This window comes from Corylus avellana, chromosome ca2 (assembly GCF_901000735.1).
Source record: "Corylus avellana chromosome ca2, CavTom2PMs-1.0".
NCBI lineage: Eukaryota > Viridiplantae > Streptophyta > Magnoliopsida > Fagales > Betulaceae > Corylus > Corylus avellana.
This window is the reverse complement of record NC_081542.1, coordinates 4,607,725-4,629,044: the sequence shown is the minus strand read 5'-3', so window position 1 is coordinate 4,629,044 and position 21,320 is coordinate 4,607,725. Positions and strand designations below refer to the sequence as shown.

The 21,320-nt window shown below is 35.9% G+C and overlaps 3 protein-coding genes and 1 non-coding gene across 7 annotated transcripts; 1 reads left to right on the top strand and 3 right to left on the bottom strand.

The window, feature by feature from the left end:
- Positions 1-154: 154 nt before the first annotated feature.
- On the top strand, positions 155-228 carry TRNAT-AGU (transfer RNA threonine (anticodon AGU)). The gene has a single exon. It is a non-coding gene; the product is annotated as a tRNA-Thr (tRNA).
- A 247-nt stretch (positions 229-475) lies between these two features.
- Positions 476-5,387, bottom strand: LOC132173079 (exonuclease DPD1, chloroplastic/mitochondrial). Of its 3 annotated transcripts, none has more exons than XM_059584648.1 (4): positions 5,260-5,387; positions 3,258-3,844; positions 1,011-1,216; positions 476-916 (listed from the first exon to the last, which is right to left on the bottom strand). In XM_059584648.1, exons 1-4 carry the CDS (start codon positions 5,311-5,313, stop codon positions 708-710), a joined length of 1,056 nt encoding a protein of 351 aa, XP_059440631.1. In that variant the 5' UTR covers positions 5,314-5,387; the 3' UTR covers positions 476-707. The 3 variants fall into 3 exon arrangements, with proteins under 3 accessions (XP_059440631.1, XP_059440632.1, XP_059440633.1); XM_059584649.1 differs by having other exon boundaries at positions 5,157-5,352; XM_059584650.1 differs by having other exon boundaries at positions 3,258-3,922; positions 5,260-5,348.
- Positions 5,388-9,366: 3,979 nt separating this feature from the next.
- On the bottom strand, positions 9,367-13,229 carry LOC132168573 (GATA transcription factor 15-like). Its single transcript, XM_059579571.1, has 4 exons — positions 13,206-13,229; positions 11,087-11,338; positions 10,826-10,927; positions 9,367-9,981 (listed from the first exon to the last, which is right to left on the bottom strand). The coding sequence occupies exons 1-4, from the start codon at positions 13,227-13,229 to the stop codon at positions 9,637-9,639; spliced, it is 723 nt and encodes a 240-aa protein (XP_059435554.1). The 3' UTR covers positions 9,367-9,636.
- A 540-nt stretch (positions 13,230-13,769) lies between these two features.
- LOC132170329 (importin subunit alpha-1-like) lies at positions 13,770-20,232 on the bottom strand. 2 transcript variants are annotated; one of them, XM_059581269.1, is made up of 11 exons: positions 19,897-20,232; positions 18,456-18,552; positions 18,287-18,378; positions 18,072-18,203; positions 17,751-17,936; positions 17,061-17,224; positions 16,867-16,945; positions 15,250-15,378; positions 14,972-15,099; positions 14,507-14,884; positions 13,770-14,337 (listed from the first exon to the last, which is right to left on the bottom strand). In XM_059581269.1, exons 1-10 carry the CDS (start codon positions 20,104-20,106, stop codon positions 14,509-14,511), a joined length of 1,593 nt encoding a protein of 530 aa, XP_059437252.1. In that variant the 5' UTR covers positions 20,107-20,232; the 3' UTR covers positions 13,770-14,337; positions 14,507-14,508. The 2 variants fall into 2 exon arrangements, with proteins under 2 accessions (XP_059437252.1, XP_059437251.1); XM_059581268.1 differs by having other exon boundaries at positions 13,770-14,334; positions 19,897-20,231.
- Between the last annotated feature and the right edge of the window lie 1,088 nt (positions 20,233-21,320).

The following is a 21,320-nucleotide window of genomic DNA, read 5'->3' as shown; positions in this document are numbered from 1 at the left end:
CTATTACGTCGGCAGAGAGGTGCAACGTCTCTACAAGTTATTGGGGTAACCATTTGTGGTAGGATAAAATAAATAAATAAATACTACGTACACCATGTCACCATCTTCTGAAAGACACGTATTAATAAAACATTAGAGGAAAAGACATCAAACAGCTCTCGTAGCTCAGTTGGTTAGAGCACCCGTTTAGTAAGCGGGAGGTCTTGAGTTCGACTCTCAACGAGAGCAAAACCATCAACGCCTGGCACCTAACGGTCCTTACGTGTGTCAATTCTTTGTTTTGCATCGAGCTACATTCTCCGTCGCTTAAAAATTACTTAAACATAGTTCTTGCCATTTTTTCGTAGAGACTTTTCCCTCCTCAAACCTGCTTTGTTTTTTTTTAGCCTTCCTGTGCTGTTGTAGGTGCCTTCAACAAAACTCAAAGATTGCAAACAATTATGAAAGGAAAAAACAAATCTCAACTTCTAACTGTAATAAATAATGATAGATTTTATTGAAATGAATTGTGTTAAAAATTACAAAAAACAGTTTCTTTGAATTACAAAACCCACTCCCCCAATTAATGCTTGCATGCCACCCCAAGTGGTGTCACTAACAGTAACACCAATGAATTCCAAGCAGAAGTCTCCACATCAACAGACCAATCAGTCATTGGTAACAGTAAATAGTTAGTAGCTAAGCAAGAACATTGCTGGAAACTAGCTCTAATTCTTCTTTTTAGAGTTGCTCCAATCTGAGGCACTGAAGGATCTTTCAACAAGACCAGATACTGGCAACTTCAGGTCAAAAGTCAGCCTCTGAAGAATCATAGACAATAAGGCCACGTCTGACATGGCTCTATGAGCTGAACCAACCAATGGAATTTCATAGTATTCGCGAAGGGCTTCCAATGAAATTCTTGAATTTTTTGAACCTGTCATCAAAATCAATATTAAGGCTTTAATACCTCCTTAATAGCATGTGGTGGCAGACAAACACACACCTAGAGAGAGGAGGAAGAGATTGACCTTTGGACTTCATCACCTCACGTGCCAAAGGCCGTGTATCCACAAACAGCCAATTCGGAGGAACCTCTGTGGAACAGCGACTAAATTCTTTAATCAAAAAGGGTACGTCGAAAGTGCGAGCATTGTGAGCAACCCACAATACGTATCCATCAGGTTTCTCACGGCTTCTAACATACTGCAGTAAGAGTGGTATCAAGTCCTCCATCCTGCATAAGATTTACAGTTAACCAACTGTCTCACTAGTGAATGGGATGATGCTCAATCACCTAGTATGAATAAACAAGGAGTTCTCCAACCTGATTGAAAATTAGATGAAAATAAATAACCATGCAAGTGCCTAGTGATAGAAGATGCTGTCTTGCCTAGGCAGTAAACCCTCATTGGTAAAAAACCAAAACCCTGGGTTCAAAACCTCCTCCAAGGTAACTCACTAACATTGAACCTCGGAACCTCATAAAAGAGATTAGGAACTTGAGAGACCTAAAGACAATTTTATTTTATTTTATTTTTTTGATAAATGACAACTTTGACACAAGAAATAGAACATAAATTCAATCAAACATTCAAATACCACAAAATTAAGTCATCCAGTTTATTGACAATTTAATTCTATAGGCAACATCATTTCCCACAATGAACCAGAGAGGAAAAAAATGGTTATAGTACGGAGCACTTACAGATAACACATGACAGACTAGTGTTGTTCTTACTACTGTGAGTAATCATCATAGAATTGAAGTGCCTCACTTTCACCTTGCTGATCCCAGCCTAACAAATTTTGCTACTAGTAGTCCAATCAAACAACATTAAAAATAAAATTAAAGAACCAAGTTACAACAATTGCAAACTTCTATCTTTCCTTTTTATTTTATGTGGGTTAGTAAGTTACACACGCATCCTATGAGTCTTGAACCTACAACCTTACTCTCCAACCATTTTTACAGGAGAAGGAAGTATCATTTAAGTTAGAGCTCATTGGCTAAACAATTGCAGATCCACTTTTATAAATGCCTTTTCCTTGGGATGTTTATTGTCAGCTGTGAGCTTATTTTCTACCCGGTAATCATGTTAATATAATCAGAACTTAACAAGTTGGAAACTCTTATTGATATCAATTAGAGACCTAAGCTGGATATACAGTTTTACATGTAGAATTCCTCAAAATTGCTAAAAGCTTGACATGGACAGTATCCATCGTATATAAATACGTTATTACAAGTAGCATAAATCCCCTTAAGACTTTCACCTTATCAAGCTAGACATTTCGAGTTGCGCCATATGTTCATAATCATTCCTTACTAACTGCATGCAGGGTCATCTTGACCTTCCTCATCATAACTACATATTTTGAGGTACTTCAACAGTTAGGGAGTGCTCAATTCAGAATCAGGCATCACCATCTATTCCTACGATCTCATCTTAACATCCTTAATGAGGTGATATGTATCCTCATCTAACAGTCCAATTTATGAAATATCCACTGTGATTACGGTGTCATAAATCTTCATGAATTCTTCCAATGTGATTATTGTGCCATAAATCTTCATTTACAATTAATCAGAATGTTCTGGTCATATAACACTGGTAAGTATATCTACCAAATTCACAGCTTTACTGCTATTAGCCGCATTATAAAGAAACTTGAGATGGAAAACATTTATTTATCAGTCTCAACCACAGCTTCTTACCCCATTCATGCTTTTCTCATAGATATCATATAGGCATAACATGATTCTAGATTCTGGAATTTGCTTGCCACCTTAGGACTCAGTATCAACTCACTACTGCAGTCATAACTCTAGACCTCCTTTACAGTTGAATGGTGAAGGATATAAAGGCTAGTTCAATATGCTTTTTCCACTATGCACAAACAGACACACATGAACTAAGGTTTTTTCAAGGATGTGGAAGTAAACTGAGGAGTCACAAACATGTTAATTTTTCCATAAATATCTTTTATCACATACAGTGAGAGAATGGAAAGCAAAAAAAAAAAACAGATTTGGAGAAAGTTATCACAGAATTTCAATTAATTATGTACACATATGACACAACCTCATTCATGGGTCATAAAAGCTGTACATTTATTTATTTATATATATTTGGGTGTAGTCTTTGTAAAAGCTTTCACATCATAAAAACGCATAAATTTCAATGAGAGTGCATATCAAACAAAATGGAATCCTTCACTTCATGAGCTGATATTTTAACTGGAGGACAAGAACTCAAGAAAATAGAAAGCAATACCTTGGAACACCAGGTTTATTGACCATACTGCTTGTAATGCCATGAATATGTGAATTTGGAACATCGCATTGAGGGTTAACTAGTGTTTCGAAAGTGCTGTTTCTACCCCCCAGAAGATCTTGAACTGCAATCTCAATGATCCGTGCATACTCTCTGCTAAAACCAGTAGTCTCGAGATCGAAAACCATAACCGTCACAAGGCCAGCCAGGTCTTTATTCTCAGAAATCTTTTGTTGAATGTCACAGTATTGATTTTTTTGGAATTGACTTATCTCTTTTTTATTTACATTAATTGTAGCACTTTTTGAAACCACTCCATCTAAAATTTCACGCCTGATGTTGCTTGGTTTGCTATGCTGGGTGGTTTTGTTTCTTCCTTCTGCATTTGTAGTTACAGGTCTTCGAGTCCATTTCTTGTTGTGACCTCTATCAAGCCCATAGATTTTGGAACTGAGCAGCTTAAAGCTAGAACTGTTTCCATCACTCCTACTCAAACTGTGAAAGCTTTCCCTCCAAGAATTAGCTAGGGTGGGGATTCTGCATCTAGGAACTTGCAAAATGGAAAAGCACGTGGAAACTGTCCTCATCTGAATTCAAGAACTAAAATTAAGCAAGATTCCTACATAGGTGAAGAATTCCGCATAGCATAAACAAATGGCTTTGACCTGAGCATGAAAAAGAAACATTTGATAAAAGAAAGCAAGAAAGAAAATATATGCTTGGCAATGAACTGGTCACAAATTATCTTCTAACTCAAGTATCAGAAAAGCATAATGAATACTGTAATTCAATCGAGAAGGAGCAAGATATGTTCATGATAATACATTGAATTTTAAGTCAAGGTTCCAGAAAGATCACTTGATTTTCATAGTATACTTTTTCTTTCTAAATTGGAGATATTTATCAAACCTTGTTGTGTTGCCCCTGATAAAAATTCCAACTCGACGAACCCAACAATGCAAAATACATCATCCAAAATAAAAATCCAAGCGAACTCTAAAATGCATGTCATTTGCTAATTACAATGTCGCTCTTACCAGAGCACACCACCACTCGAACCCCATAAAAGCTAGAATAAAAAAAAGCCTTTTCAATCAGACAAACCAAGGGTACCTACAAAACCATTTACAGAGTTCCATAGGGTAGAGGTTTGCTGCTACATCATCATAAACCTCAGCATAGAATCATGAAGTAACTCCATTTCTACCTTAAACAAATAATCCTCCAATGCTGAATTACAAGATGATACCAAAAAGGTAAAAAGTACACCTGAATACTCACTATATTAGCTAAAGACTTGAGGAAATATGTGCTATAAATTTAATCACCATTGCTAATTTGGGATCCAAAGAACCAAAAAACTTCCTTTCTATCAACCCAAATCCAATTCTCTAAAAGCCAAATTAGCGTAAAATATAAGACTCGGTTTTCTTATCATTCCCCCAGAGTATTCTCAGCAAACAAGCAAAGGATAAAGGAATATTTCAAACTTTAATATTCCAAAAAAACAGTAAAAGCAGAAATTTGTAACTAAAAAATAGAAAAGAAATTTACACTAATGATCAAATTTTGAAACTTTATCCCAAACTACAAACCACATCGTCATCCACAACATGTTTGAAACAAACATCGTCACAAAATGTGACCCAGAATCATCAGAATTAAAAAGGCAAACCGTGCGTAATCTTCCTTAATACAATTAAAACCTTCCCATATCTCAAAACAACAATAAAGTAAAACATCCCATTTAGTTAGATAGCTCGAACTCATTAACCCACATATAACTTGAACACAAAGTGATCAAACCTAATAGATAAACAGGAGGGAAAGTACGTTTACACACACAAAATGAATATTAGTGGCAGAGAGAGTCTGAGAGAGAGAAAGAGAGAGACATGCCTGGTAACTGTTAAGATTATATAGAAATAACCGCATTCATACAAGATTCAAATGCGGTATTTATAGAGAGAGAGAGAGAGAGAGATGGTTTCGGAGGACATACGGAGATGAGAATTTTAGCGAGAGAAGAAACTGTTTTGTGATTCTGAGTAAACATAAGAAGAAAAAATAAAAAATGTTTTTTCTTTTATTTTTGTTCCGACCGAAACTCTCGGATCGCATACGCCCTCATCCGGTTCATCTCCTCTTCCGGTTTGTAATCTCCCGGCATAGAAAACCCCAACCATTGATATTTATTAATGAGAAATGTTATACCTAGTTTTTTTTTTAATAATTCTTTTGCATGTGTCTGTTACATGTTTTTTTCTTTATTATTTTTTATATAAAATAAAATTGTTTTTTATTATTATTATTATTTTTAAAATTGAATCCATATCAGTCTCATTCATAGAAATTATCATGAGCATAAAACTCTTACAAACAATCATAACTAAAACTACCAAATTACAAACGTTACAAATGACGTATTATATTCCAGACCCAAAATTCCTTTTCTTATGTAAAAGCATTATAATTCCTTGAAAGTCATATATTATGTAAAGTAAGGATATTGGTTTTTTTTTTTTTTAAAAAAAAAGGATATAGTTTAACAAGATCAAGATACTAGTGGATAAAAAAAGTCTGGTCCTCTTTTTATTTCAATTTAATTCCTAGCAAGCCTAGAGAATATTCCTTTGAAAAGTAATTTAAGTGCAATATTAGGCAAGTCCTCATCCCTTCACCCCTCTTCTTTGTAAGACATCTTCATCAATCGTCTCATCATAATCACTAACAATGCATTCTTTTCTCAATTATTCAATCTTGGACCTTTCTCGTCAAGCAATTATGAGTAGGGGTGGGCAAATTAACCGTTACCGTTTAACCGGCCGTCTACCGGCTTCAACCGAACCGATATAAACCGTAGCCGATATGCCGATATCCTTATCGGTTAAAAAAAGTAAACCGGAATTCGGTTCGGTCCGGTCCGGTCCGGTTAAGCGGTTCTTATCGGTTAACCGGTTAACCGATAAGAAACCGGATTTTTTTTTTTTTTTTTTTTTAAAGTCCTAGTGCCAAAACGGCTCCGTTTAGTCTTTTAGAGAGGTTTCCAAATTCCCACAAGTGACACAGGTTTCCGAATTTGTGTAATGGTGTTGCCCATGACTTATTTTCCTTTTGCTAAGTGACTTTAATTAGTTAATACTTTGTTTATTATTCATTAATGAATTTTATTTTAATTTGAGTTTGGGTAGGTTTGATGTTTTTTTTTTTTAAGTGATGGCATTTGATGAGATTTCTTTGCCTTTGGTAAAAACATTTTTCATTAACTAGTTTTGCTAGTCTAATTAGCATTCATTATGTTAATTAGTCCATTTGCTTTGAAAAAATGTATTTTATAATATTAAAAAAAAAAAAAAAAAAGTTGAAGTGGATCAATATAAAAAAGTTTCAATTTTTAGCCCAAAAAACAAATATTTGGGTCCCAACAAAAAGTATTTGGTCCCTAAAACAACTCATTTTTAATAAATTATTTTAGCCCAACAAAAAGTATTTGGGCTCTCAAAAGTCAAAAAAAACTCATTTTTGGTTTTTGGCCCAACAAAATAAATCAATATAAAGCTCTCGGTTAAATCGGTTAACCGGTTTAACCGGACCGTTTAACCGTGTACCGTTTTAACCGAAATTATCGGTTAAAATTCTTATTGGTTCGGTATCGGTTAATAAACCGTTTAACCGAAAATTATCGGTTAATAACCGATAAGGTCCTTAACCGGACCATTTTGACCGATACCCAGGCCTAATTATGAGATTGAATTTATTTAGATTAATTTCCCTTTTTAATTTTAATCTTAATTTAAAGCCATGTCCGATTCAAATTGCACATGATTTTCAACCGTCAAAATCCTTGTTATTATAATACAATATGGACTGGATCCGGATCCCCTCACATCATAAGATAAATTGGAGATTCTCCAATTATTCATCTTGGACGTCCATTTTCATCAAACAGCTCACACTATACCACGTGTCGCACTCTAATTTAAATAATAAAATATGGACTTACCCAAAAAGAAAATTAAAAAATAGCATTAAAATCCAATGAGATGGTGAATTGGTGATAGTTAGATGTTTATTAGGTAACCTCGTCTTGATTATGTAGATGTTGATAAAGTCAAATGTATGAGTTGCTGTAACGTGAAGTAGCGTAGTTACTCCACATGGAGCATCACGTGCAATCACTTGAATTAGTAGGACACGTAGGATGGACGCAGTGCCAGTGCACCACAAGTAATGTTTACGATATTGCCGTAGCACGACTCACTCATGTCCATGTGGTGGCGTGGTGGGAAGTTGAAAACCAAGAAAGGGAGTGATGGGGAACTTGGGATGGGAATTTTTTTTTTAATTGGGTTTTTATTTATTGTAAGTTTTTAGTTTATTAAAAATGATTATAACGATTTACATGTTAATCCAAATAAAGTTTTATTTTGAATGAACTTGCAAATGCAAGTAGACACATTTTTCACCAACCTCTTAAATGAGGGGTCATAACTTGATCATAATCAATTGATGAATACAATTGGCTTGTTTCAAGTCCCAAATGAATAAATTCATGATTACCGTCAAATGGAAATCCTAAAAAACCTAACAACTAAATTAAAATCACATGAAAGCCTCATAACTAAATTTGAATTTCTTTCCTATACAAATTATACGGGATTGGATTCTTGTGTTATTTGTTTTTTTTTTTTTTTAAGCAAATTGGAAAAGAGTTACAGAAAATCAAAATACTGAAAAATTGGTGGACTCTCCAACAACAAACTAGAAAACAGATATACAATGCAAAAAATACAATCAAATAATAAAACATTTGTCAAAAAAATGACCCCGTCCTCTATATCTTGAACAAAAGCCAAGAAATAGACAGCAAATGCAGTGACCCAAAAAAAAAAAAAAAAAAAATGGAAATATCCCTCAACCATTCCGAAGCCCCAGTTCCCTTCTATTATTTGTTAAAACAATGTATAAATAGTCCCAGTTCTTGGGGAGCCCAAGTAGCTATTGAGCCTTCCTAGGGCTTCAGCTGTTGCGTCCAGTGATTGAGAAATCTATTAGGGGCAAAGTGGGCTGAAACTTGGGGGGTAGCCCAAGCATCAGAGGCCATATGGTCAGTAGACAGCATGTCGTTTAAGCTAGCCAGCCTGAAGTAGGCCCCAGAAGCTTGTGAGAGGATTGCAGCCTAGGAAGCTGCAGTAGGCTACATCTCTTTAAAATAACACTTCCGAAGCAAAAAAACACTATAGCCAAGTGCAGGAAGGAAGGAGGAAATAATGAGCCCAATCCAAACAAGATAATTATACAATTTTTATTAGCTGCTACAGGCTTTAAACAATAAAAAATGGGCCCAAGTAAGCCCTTCACCTCCAGCCCTGCGGCACTCGGCCTAACAGGCTCTTCAATAGCCTACATCGTAGCATTAATTAATATGGATAAAAATTTATTTCAAACAAGGTTATAAGAATTTTTTACAATTCAACTTGAAAATTTGTGCAAGAAATACGTTTTTTTTTTTTAATTAATATTTTAAAAGAAAAAAAAAATGATATATTCTACGCTCCATCTCACTCTATTTCACTAGGATGAAAAAAAATGCATATCAACTCAATAAAATATGAGTAAAATAAGAATTTAATATATAATATTAATCTTTTTTTGTTTTGTTTTTTTGACATGTCTACACAAAGAAAAGAAGAAGGAGAATTTAAATTAATGACCTTTGCTTCATGAGACATGATTCACAGCCAATTAAACTATCCCTTAAAGACTATATAATATTATTCTTGAAAAATACACGTATTTTTTAACCATTCAAAGGATATAAAACGGTTTTAATATATTATAGACTCAGTTTAAGAAACCCCCAACCTAGTTTGAATAAAAAATTTTGTCCAATCATAAAAAGTTCTGAGGTGACAAGGGCAAATTTGGTTTTCAGTGTCTAATTTATTTTTGTACATCAACAACTATTACTTGCAATTGTACAAATCTCCGACAATTTCCAACAATGAAGTCATACCTGCCAATGTCCACAACCACAAACACATCACATCAAGAATCAGCAAAATCACACATTCCAGAAAGAAAGAAAGATCATATATTACCATTACTTCAGAGTTTATTTACAATATAATCCAAATATATATTACCAAAAGGCAGGGAGGACATCATTTCTCCAACCAGCACCCTCATTTTCCCTTTTCTGTATTTGAAATGGAAATACCCACATAACATGAACAAGGGTATTTTGCTTCATTTCTTTAAATTAAAAATATTAAAAAAAAAAAAAAGGGGTAAGCCAAAAGACAACAAAAGGTATTAATATTTGTTGGTTGGTTAGGGTCTTGTTTATCTTTATCAGGTTTTGTTCTTTTTCTTCCTTTTAGGCAAAAACAGAGTCGCAGGACAATGCCATCAGACAAACAGCTGCTTGTTCCTCCTCCTTCAGCTTCCTCCTCCTCTGGCACCTCTGCTTCTTCGTCACCATCACTGACGGCGACCTCTGCAACAACAAATCCTTCCCCAATGCCATTAATTTCGTTTTCAAACACTCGCTGAGATCTCTGTCGCCATCACCGTCACCATCAGGTTTAGGAGTAGATGATGTGGTTGCAGCAGTGGAAGCATTACCATGTGATCTGTCCCTTTTCCTACATGACACGTGGCTAAAACCCACCATTGATACCCTCTTCTTCCTATATCTGATCCCACAAGCGTTACACAGCGACTGAAAAAATAAAAAATAAAAATAAAACCCATTAATTTGATGGGTAGTAGTAACCGAAAAACAAACTGCACCAAATTTTTTTTTTTGAAAAACAGATCCAAAAATCAAGATCACCGCAGCAGAGCAAGGGTCGGAAAACAAATTATACAAACTAGTGATGATTGAATATAACGTTAAACAAAAGAAAACCCAAAAATGATGCCAAGAAACCAGAGTACAAGACCCAAATGGCGAAAAATCGATCACAAATCTAGATCATCAGGACAAAAAAAAAAAAAAAAACACGAATGTGGCGGTGGGGAATGGATTGTAAAGCAAAGATAATTATAAACGGTGACTAAGAAAATGGCGGCCCAAACATTAACATCATGAATCCATGATAAACAGAAGAAAGAAAGAAGAAGAAAGAAGAAAGAACTATTAATCAAATATATGAACAGAGTAAAAGCCTCTGGAAGTGATTTACTTTTGGAAGAAAAAAGTACAAAAAAAAAACGAATAACCAACTGGAACTGGATAGGGATTGTTTCCTTGAAAAACTCAGGGCTAAAAGATACCGACAGAAAGAGAGAGACCCACTACTAGAAAATCATATATGCAGAACAATCAAAGAGCCGATCGAAAAAGCAAATACGATTGATTAAAAAAAAGTTGACAAAAAAAAAAACTTAAAGAGACCCATTACTCAAAAATCAAAACTCCAAATGGGGAAATGAATGATACTCACAGAAAGAAAAGAATCAGAAACCCAACTACTCAAATCAGAGACCCACACGAAGATATCAATCATTTGAAAAAAAAATGAAAAGACATGAAAATCAAGAGTGGTGGAGGGGAAAATCACCTTTGGCCCAGCTGGCCCACCTCTCCACAAGGGGGTCTTTGTGGTCTTGCAATCAGAGCAGCACTTCTTGTTCTCACTCATCATACCCACACACAATGATTCCTGAATCATGACAAATGATGGGTGTCACAAACTTATACTAAAGAAATAAGCAAAAGAATCACAAAAATAAGCCGAGAAATGAAACATTGAAGCTCCTTTCTTTTTCCTCCAAGGAAAACATTGCAGGGTATAATTAGTAATTACTCTAAAAAACCTCACCTTTTCCACGAGATCCATCATGCCCAGAAAACCCACTTTTCCAAATTCTTGCACACTCACACAGGGAGAGACAAACCGAGTAAAGTGGATAACAGAAACGAAGGAGCCAAAGCTCAAGGACCCAAAACAGAATTTGCGCAAAATACACAGGTAGAGAGAGAGAGCTACACTAAATAGAAACCAACATGCAAAACAGAGAGAGAGAGAGAGAGAGAGGAACCGACAGAGTGACCAGTGGATATGCACAAAACCCTAACCTCTAGGGTTTTTCTGCTATGGAATGACGGAAATGCCCTTGGGTTTGCCAAACATTTGGTGGCAGCACAACCGCCAAATTTTAGTGGCGGTGAGGGGCCACGTGTCAGCATGCAGGAGTGGGAGTTTTTTCAAGACTCGCTCTTCCTCTGTATACATAAATGTAAATGTAAATGGGATACTGCGGTCTGCACGCAGTACAATATGTGTTTCTTAGAGTAAAAAATTATTATTTTATATGTAATGAACGTATGTTTGTACTTTTCTTTTTTTCTTTTTTTTTGGTTTTTTACTTTTTTCTGATTTTGATTTGATAAGGAAATGATATTTTATCCAGAATGCTTTGTTGTTACCTTTTAATCAAAAGAGAAAACCGTTTTCTTTATCTGGAGGAATGACAAAAAAAAAAAAAAAAAAAAAAAACTCAGAAAGAAAGAGAAAAGTGTAGTACGTATGTATGACTATGAAGAAGATGAACTTTGCAGAGGGAATTAAGGAGAAACACGACACGAGCCATATAAGTTGGATTGTGTCATTTTTAAATGCAAGTGTTTTTTTTTTTTCTTTTATTAAATTTTCAGTATTGCGTCAAAAAATAAGTATGAAAGCGTAAACTTGCAGCATTTCTCTTCAATAATTCTTTTACCATCAATTTTGAGAATAAAATATAGATGTGACAATTGTAAGTGTTTGCGACAAACTTGTGTAAGGTGAATATTTTGTCCGTTTTCTTGACTGGTCACTTCACTCACTCGCCTAATATATGCTGATGTGTTAAACTCCAAGTGAGTTACACAAAAACTTTGCTTTGTGCAACGACCACACAGAAGACCCTCTCTATTATTAATCATGCTTATATAGGTTGACGTAATCAAGTTATTTAGAAAGTTTTGACTCCAGTTTATACAAATCCAAGAACTTCAAGAGTGTTTTTTCTTTTACTGGTTGGAAAAAATATATTGATAAAAATATTTTTGAGAAGTGTTTTTTTTTAGCCTAAATGTTTTTTTAAAAAATAAAAATAAAAATTTTCTGGGGGGTCACATTTAAAAAATAAAAAAAATAATAATAAAAAAAAACTAATGGTAAATCTAGACGATGGTTTAAAAAGTTCAGTATTTTTTTTTTTTACAGTATCTCATCCAAATCCGTTAAATTAAGGCAAGGAAAGCGAGGAGCAGCATGGTGGTCCAAAAAAACTGAACAAGAAAGGGACAAAAAGTGAGCAGCAAATGCTTGTAGAAGATGACAGAATTACAAAAAAAAAAAGCACCGAAACACCATTCTTTCTTTCATTTTGTACCGGGCACAAGACAAAATGCCACCAACCGTCAACAAAGAGGACCACATCAAACCTAACCCTTCCTTCAATAAGTTATTTTAATAACACCAACACCACAAAGTGGCTGAAAAAGAGATTTTGGTCTGCCTGCGAAGCTCTTTCTCGAATTATGCAAAACCAACTAAATCACTTCCCCATACTTGACACCATTAATCCATCAAAAGAAGAGCCTTCAAATATCTCTCTCTCTTTCTATATCTCTCCCTAGATGTAGACACTTTAGGTGGTGTGTGTGGTTGACAGGTTGAGGGAGAAAAGCTGTAGCTTTCATTGGAAACATGAAATCATGCCAAAAATTGTTTAGTTGTATGTATGCTTCTCATCTACCAAGGATGTGTAGCCAGTCTATTAATATATATATTTTACATGGTCACTCGAATATGATGTTTTTTGTTCATTAAATATTCCAAGGCAATGTTTGGCTTCAAAAAAAAAAAAAAAAAAAATCTTTAATTTCAAAGCCTAAAAGCAGCACATGATCATAAACGCACCTCCCCTCCCCTCAAGCTTACCTAAATTTACTGGATGTGGATCCCTTGATCCCATTTTCCCATTCTAGAGCTTTTGGAAAACTGGATTGCACAAGATTAGAATCAATGGATGACTCTGAAAACGAGCCTGTTTTTGAGTGATCATAAAGTCCAAAGAGAGGAAAAACAACAACAGCAAAAGAGGAACAACGATAGGTTGGCCAGTCTGCCAGTAAGCAAAAGTTTAGGCAATGATTACCCAGCTGGTTCCATAAACGGCAGGATTTTATAGCAACAAAATTACTTTGCAAAATGGCCAATTGAGTTGGAAAAGAGAAGAAATTTTGGCGGATAAAAAAAAAAATCTATTATTTAATTTAGCACAAAAGTATCACCTGATCAACTAATAATATTATCATTCATTGTTGAACCTCAAACCTCATGGGAAACAAGAAATATCACTAAGAACTAATTGGGTATTTGAACATTCTCTCTCAGGCCATCCTGTCTCGACTACTTAAATGAACATTCAAAACAAAATGGTCAGAATCACAGAAGACCAAAATGTCAATATCGTATAATTACTTGCTCACATGCAAGTTGCATGCCGAGGAAAAAAGAAAACGGCGTCTTGGAGCCTGTTATATATTATCAATAATACTAGAAACTCTTTTTCCTTCAATGCCATTTAGACAACTTTTCATATCAAACCAGCAAAATGGTATACCCTACGCAATACAATTTTGACTCAAGGAACGAAAAAAATCACAACATTACAATGGTAAGGAACAGAAAATTCCAGTATCCCTCATAGCTACAAGTGTCTATTGAGAGAGTTTGGGAGTGCAAAAATCACCTGGCAACAGACAGACTCCACTTCTATGCCAATTACGACAATAGAAACAAATTATGCGACTCAACATCAACCTTTTATAGGAGAGCCCAGTCACCGGGGGATAACCATTCCCCAAACAGAGAACTGTGCCTCCTCATTCCTTGTTGCAGCAATAGATTCTAGTTCGTCATATAATCAATCCCAGTATCCTTCTCTTAAATCCAGCCGTTGCCAACACTCAGCCAGTCCAGCACCCCCATAAAATCGCGCCCGATAACGGACCAAAGAGGACCCAAAAACGACAAGACACCTGACCTGACCCCAACTATTCTCCCACCACCAATTCCTGCTATAATTTAAAATGAAATTATGTTAAGAAAATCAATGGCAGACATAGAGTAGTAGCCATGCACAAGGTTTGGGTTACATATCTATGAATTAATCAGAGACTACCCCGAGCAAAAACTAATCGAATAAAAGCACTACACAGGACCAAGCGTAAATCAGTATGAAGGTACCTTCAGTTGAAGTTAAATCCACCAGAAGGAACAGAAGGAATCTCACTCCCCCCAAAGTTGAATGCAGACTGGGGAGCATCACCTGGTGGCATTGTATCATCATCTTCCTCCAGCCAATATGTCTCAAGAATCTTCACAGCTTTCTCATAAATCTCCGTGTTGTCATGACTCTGGAGATTCTCAATTTTCTCTAGCCCCTCAGCATCATCTATCATTTGAGCATAAAGATTTACATCTCCAGTAGCTCCCAAATTCTTCTCAGCTTCCCCTACCTTCAATATGTTTTCAAGCCCTTCTAAACAAACCGTGACAATCCTGGGATCAGGGCAGATGAGAAGATCACACAGGGGCTTGATGCACCCCTGATCTACTAAATACCTGTAACCAGCAAAGATATATAAAATCTGCAGGCTAAGAAAACTTTCAAAGACAAAATAAGACAAGGAAACAAGATTTATTTCATACTTGATTTGTTCATGAGAACCACCCGATGTGGCATTTGAGATTGCCCATGCAGCCTCTTTCTTGATATCAAACTCAGCATTTTGGAGCAGATGAACAAGGGGGGCAATAATATTAGCCTCAATAACAGCCTGTAATATGTTATAATACATCATTCTGAGGACATACTTGATGGAAATTGTGTATATAATTCCTAATTCAATGAAACCTAGACAAGCAAAACTACAGTTAAAGAGAAGACAGATAAAATTCATGTTTGAAAAACTTGATCTATAAGTTACCTGAATCTGCTCCTTGTTACCAGCAGTGATATTGGAAATAGTCCAGCAAGCTTCCTTCTTGATGCTTTTTTTATAATTGTTGTTCAACAGGTTCAACAGGCAAGGAAGAGCATTATGGTTGATAATAACCTAAGCAGTAACATCACTCATTAGTTGCAAGTGAGACAAATAAATATTTCAACTTGAACGACAGGATTTCCATATTGGAGAATTGATGTTAAATGGAACAAACAAGTGACTAATTGAAAAGAGAACATCTCCTGAGAGGAGAAGGGGTGGGGTATTTACAGGATATTAATCAAGTGTAACGCATATGTTAATGGTACAAGGTAAATGCTTTCCAATTTAGTTGTTCTACGTCCAACTACAACTAAACAGATCCTCTATATGTTTGCAATGCAACAATTACAACGCTTCCAGGAAAAAAGCAAAAACAGGAAGAACTACTGGATGACAATCATGAACTAGCTTCATCTGATTCAATAAGTTAATAAAAGTAATAACAAATTCAATCCTAAATTATTGTAAGATGAGGCTTCCTAACCAACTGAAAGCTAATCAATCCAAATTTCTAATAAGGCCGTTTTCTTTAGCTGTTACGTCTTTTCTTTTTTTTAATTTTTTTATCCAATCTGTTATGACAATTTAGTTGGTAAGAGCAATATTGCAGAAAGCCAGAAAGAAACTCCACTTTGTTTCTGGAAGGTTAGAAGCCTTGAAAGACAGAAGGGTGACTTCACTCAAGACACACAAAGCAAGGGGAAAGGAAAAAGGAAAGCTACCATGTTAATTATGTCCAGCAAAGCGCAAGTTCTTTTCAATTATATCTTAAGAAAAGAATAACTTGTTTGTTCTTTTTTTCCCTTTTTGGTTGTGGAATGAAATGAAAATTTACTTTGAAAACTGAAACAGGTAAAATCAATTCAGGTTTTTTTCTTTATACATGTTTCATTGCTACACTGAGCAAGTCTGAATAAGACCAAACTATTGTCTGATCTAATATAGTAAAAGACCTTGTAAAGAATGAGCAACTAAGTTCAGTTATCAACAGACAAATTCTCCATGTAGTTATAAAAACGTCTCTCCATCTCTGAGCTTCAATTTACTAGATGCCGTAGAACTTATCAGGAACTCAAAGCATTTTGAGTTGCTGTTTGTATAGATTCTAACTAACAAACTAATATAGTTAACTTAGTTGCATTTAGTTAGCTATTAGTTAAACTTACAGTAAGTTAGTTAGATTAGTTGATGTACTATATATACTCCTCTGTAATGTAGTTACAAAAGCAAGTAATACAATCTGAAAGCTTCCTCTTTCAATTCTTGAGTTCTCTAGTTTCCATTTGTTAGTTCTTTTCTTGTTAGAACTCAAGAAAATCACGCAAGACAAATATTTCAAGATTGTGTACCAAAACCAAAGAGGACTATAAAATGTATACGAAACAAATGGATATACATTGGCACAACTAAGGTGACATGCTATCAGTACCATGCACAGATCACAAAATATCAATTTAGAACTAAAAAGTCAACTATATCTATTTTTATTCTGCCCAGAATTTTTTAGAAAGAGATAAGTAAATTCCAAACATTTCAAGGGGCAACAGGTTCCAATACCTGAGTCTGCATATCATCTCCGGTAACAATATTTCCAACTGTACGAAGAGCAGGAATGAGCACTGAAGGAGATGGGTGACTGAAAAATACAATGAAAACTTAGAATTTGAATGCAAAATACAGGTAACCCCCCACAAAAAAAAAAAAAAAAAAAAAAAGTATGGCTCATCGAGGTTGAAGATCTAAGCACTCACAGTAAAAGCTCAACCAGCCGAGAACATACACCTGCTTCAATAACAGCTTGGATTTTGTCATTTGTACCATCAGAAAGATATGAGAGTGCCCAACAAGCATCAGTCAAGACTTCTTCATCGTTTGAATGAATAAGGCGAGCAAGAGCTGGAAGTGCTGGCTTAACCTGTGTAATAAACAGTAAAAAGAAACAATTAACCTAGAGGCCAATATAATATCTATCAACATCGCAATGGTTGATAAACATCCATCCCTCAAAGATACATTGGGACAGCCTTAACACCCCTTTATTGACTTTCACATACTCCCTCCATTCTAATTGAAAATGTTTTAGCTTACTTTGGGATGACCCAAATAAATTCCACTCTAAAAGTAAAAGTTCTTCTACATCTTCTTATATTAACCTCACCTTTTTTTATTAAAAAAAAAAAAAAAAGATTTTTACTAAAAGTCATGTCACCTCTAATACAAAGTAGAAGACAAGAAAGGTCATTATATTTAACATTTTCATTAACAACAGAACCATTTAAAACCAGGAATTTACGCTCAGACAGAACAAGTATTATTTTAGACAAATTATATGCCACCATATCATCATCCACAACCGCTAGAATAGCCAAACAAAAAGAAAATTATTCAAACTCCAATCTAACTTCATATTGAAGTTGCATGGAGTACTCAAGATATCCAACCTGATCAAAAGGAGGCTGTGGCTTTCCTCGGCAAAAATTTGACAATGTCCACGTAGCATTTCTAAGCATAGAGAGCTTGGCATGCTCATTTAACTGTGCCAGCAAAGGAAGCAAAGCCCCATGTCCAAGGACAAGATCACGGCATCTAGGAGAATCACCAGCCACATTTCCCAATGCCCACACAGCCTGTACATCCAAGAGAAGACGGGAAGGGGGTAAATACATGCTGCATTTCACTAAAAAACTTAAAGTTGATTAATTAGAGAAGATACTGTAGAAAGTACTAAAGATCTAGTCGATTCCCTTAGATCACTTAAATACCTGCTCGCGGACATCATCACTAGGAGAACCAAGAAGCTTGACAAATATTGGGACAGCCCCATGATCGATTACCACCTTAGTGTTCTCAGATGTCCCAGAAGCAATGTTAGTCAGAGCCCAAGCAGCCTCAAACTACAGGAAGTTTCAAGCAATAATACTGTTAAAGTCATGGACATATCTAAAAGAATAATAGATAATAGATAGCAAGAATAAACCTGAAGCTGTGGGAAGTCCTCCCTCACGAGAAACTCAACAAAGCGAGGAACAACACCTGACTGTATCACTTCCTCAATCGGAGGGCTGCGCTCTGGTGAAAAAAAGAATATGTAATTAATTGAATCACATACATGTGAGATAGATGTATTAGAGAGACCAACTACTAACCAATTGAAAGCAACTTCCTGAACTGAGTAGTTGCCTCAAGCTGCAAATTACTATCATCACTCCAAACTCCTGCAACCATGGATGGCAGGTGCTCTAACTGCAGTCAAATGATTCAACCATAATTAGAATGATAATGACCCATAATACCACTATCACTGGAACAATTCTAAATTATTTTAGCAACTTGAATCACAAATCTCCTGGTTTACAAATCTTCAGTCAAAGAAGTTGTTTTGGCACTCTTTTTAAAGGACAAGCATAATAAGAACAATCCATAACACACTCAATATCAGTACACCAACTTGTCTTGAGAATACTGACCCCCCACCCCACAAAAAAAGCTTCCACCGAAGAAGCAGAATTAGTACTTTTTTAAGTGGTAAATTACATATGCACCCGGTGGGTCTTGGACATCCTTGTTCTTCTTATCCCAATTCAACTATAGAAGACTGAATTCAAAATGTTATTGAAATCACAAACCTCGTGAAACCAAATTCAATAAACCCAACACATCACAAATGCCCAAACAGCAATCAGTTAAATAAACTCCAAGGTTTTGGGGGGGGGAGAGGGGGCGCTAAAGTAGCAGCTCTGAGCTCACAAACCCTTGCAATCACTAAAATTAAATTCAGCAAAAACCCATCGCAACAGTCAAAAACAAACAATAGTCTATTCAAGCAAACACATAATTCCAAAAAATCCAACTACTATCCATTCATTTGAGCCACACAGGACTAAATTCAAAAGGCCAAGTGATCACTGAAGTTGCCAACCCTACAATAACATTAAAAAAAACGAAACCAAAGCACCAATAATCAATTCAATCAAATCCTAATTCCAAAACAAATCAACAAATTCACTCTCATTTCAGCTGCATAAGACTTAATAGAAGAGGCTACCTAAACACCAAGCTCGCAAAACCTTACGATCATTTAAACAAAATCCAGCTAAAACACTGATCGTCAATTCAATCAAGCACTAATTTCTGTAGAATTGACAAAATCAACCAAGCCACAAACGCTTCCAATCAACTACGCAAAATACAACTCTCAACACGATCAATCCCTAACTTCCAATAAAAATCAACACTGTTCGCCCCCATTCTCACTCTACTGCACTAAATTCAAAATTGCAAGTAACCGTCAAGCTCACAAACACTCACCAATCAACAACACATAATCCAACTAAAACACGAATAAGCGATCCGATCAAACCCTAAATCAAACCAAAACCCTAAATCCCAACCTAATTCATAAAAATCATAGCCATCGAACTAAAACGCCAACAAAAAACGATCCAACCGAACCCTAAACTAGAGTAAACTCCACGAAAACCTTTACAAACCACAACAAAATCCAGCTAAAACGCCAATAAACGCTCCAACCAAAGCAACGATCGAATCGAGCGCTAAGAAGAAATTGAATAGGAAATGAGTGGGTACCTTCTTCTCGACAGCGGAGGAGTGGAAAGAGGAAGAGAGGGGCTGGGACTGGAGGCCCTCGCGGCGCTTCTTGAGGAGGCTCTCCTCCCGGCGGTTCCTACGGATCTCCACCATCGTGTCCTCCCTCCGCCGCCGTCCCTCCTCCGCGTCCACCGCCACCTTGTACCGGTTCCGGCGAACCTCGGTCCTCGCGTTCGGCCTCAACGACATCGCTTTGCTTTCACACGAAAATAATTAAGTAGAATGAGATTAATCGAACCCTGGAGAAATGGGGGGTTTTGAAGAGAGTGGTGTGGTGTGGTGCGGTTGGCTTGAGAGTTTGGAGCATGAAAGAGAGAGAGTGGGTTATATAACGCTTTTTGCGGAGACGGGTGGAGGGAAATGGGGCTCGGATCGGCGGAGATTTACGGGTGTGCCACTGGGGGGTTTTGAATTTGAAGGTGTCGTAGGAAAAAGGTTACTTTTGGTGGAAAAGGAAATGGTTGCAGGTTTTACAAGGGGGGGAACACGACGTCGTTTGTACCGTGGACTTTTTCTTCCACCAGCGTCATCTGTATTCGGGCTTTTTGCCATGGTCAAGGACTCAAGAAGTATTGAACGGACTGAACGACATCGTTCTGATTAGACGGCCTAGTTTTCATCATACATATTGATCAGACGGTGTAAACAGCATGTATTTGATCGGACAGTGTAGAGAACATGTATATGATCAGAATGAACAGCCCGATTCTCAGCTGGGCTGGAAAATCTAAATAAGATTTACAGCAAGGGCCCATTTGTGCAATCTGTAAGTATGAAGGCCCAGTCCTTTGAAGGCATAATATTTCCCAATGACCCTATGAACAAAAAAAAAAAATCATTATATTCATTGTTGTAATTATTATAACACTATTATAGTTTTTAAAAATATAAAAATATTAATAACAAAAAAAAATCCAAATCTTGAAAAATTTTGAACCAAACACAATCCAATTGTATTCTAATTAGGCCTAGTATTTTGCAAGCCCAAACTAGTATTGGATTCTTTAAAATATTCTTCAAAATCTGAAGAATAATTTCACTTTTTTTTTTGCTTTGAAAAATCATATTTAAAAATAATGCTTTTGTTGTCCGGGATTGGAAAAATGCATATGCTTAAGCATCGAATAAATCAAAAGTGTTAAACCAAATGGATAATGTTGATCAACTAACGATCAAAAAAGTGGATGGCATCTTCAGGGCTTTGATGAAGTGTGAAGTATGTGCATATGTGTCGTCATATGTTCTAACTTTGTTTCATTCAAAATACTATACTTTATAATTGTGCTAGGAGGTTGCTCCCAATTTAGAATGTGATCATGCGGGCCAAGTATATTTTAAACAAAATTACAAAAAACAAAAAAAGTTTCGTAAAATGATGATTTGAAAATATATCACGCTTTCAG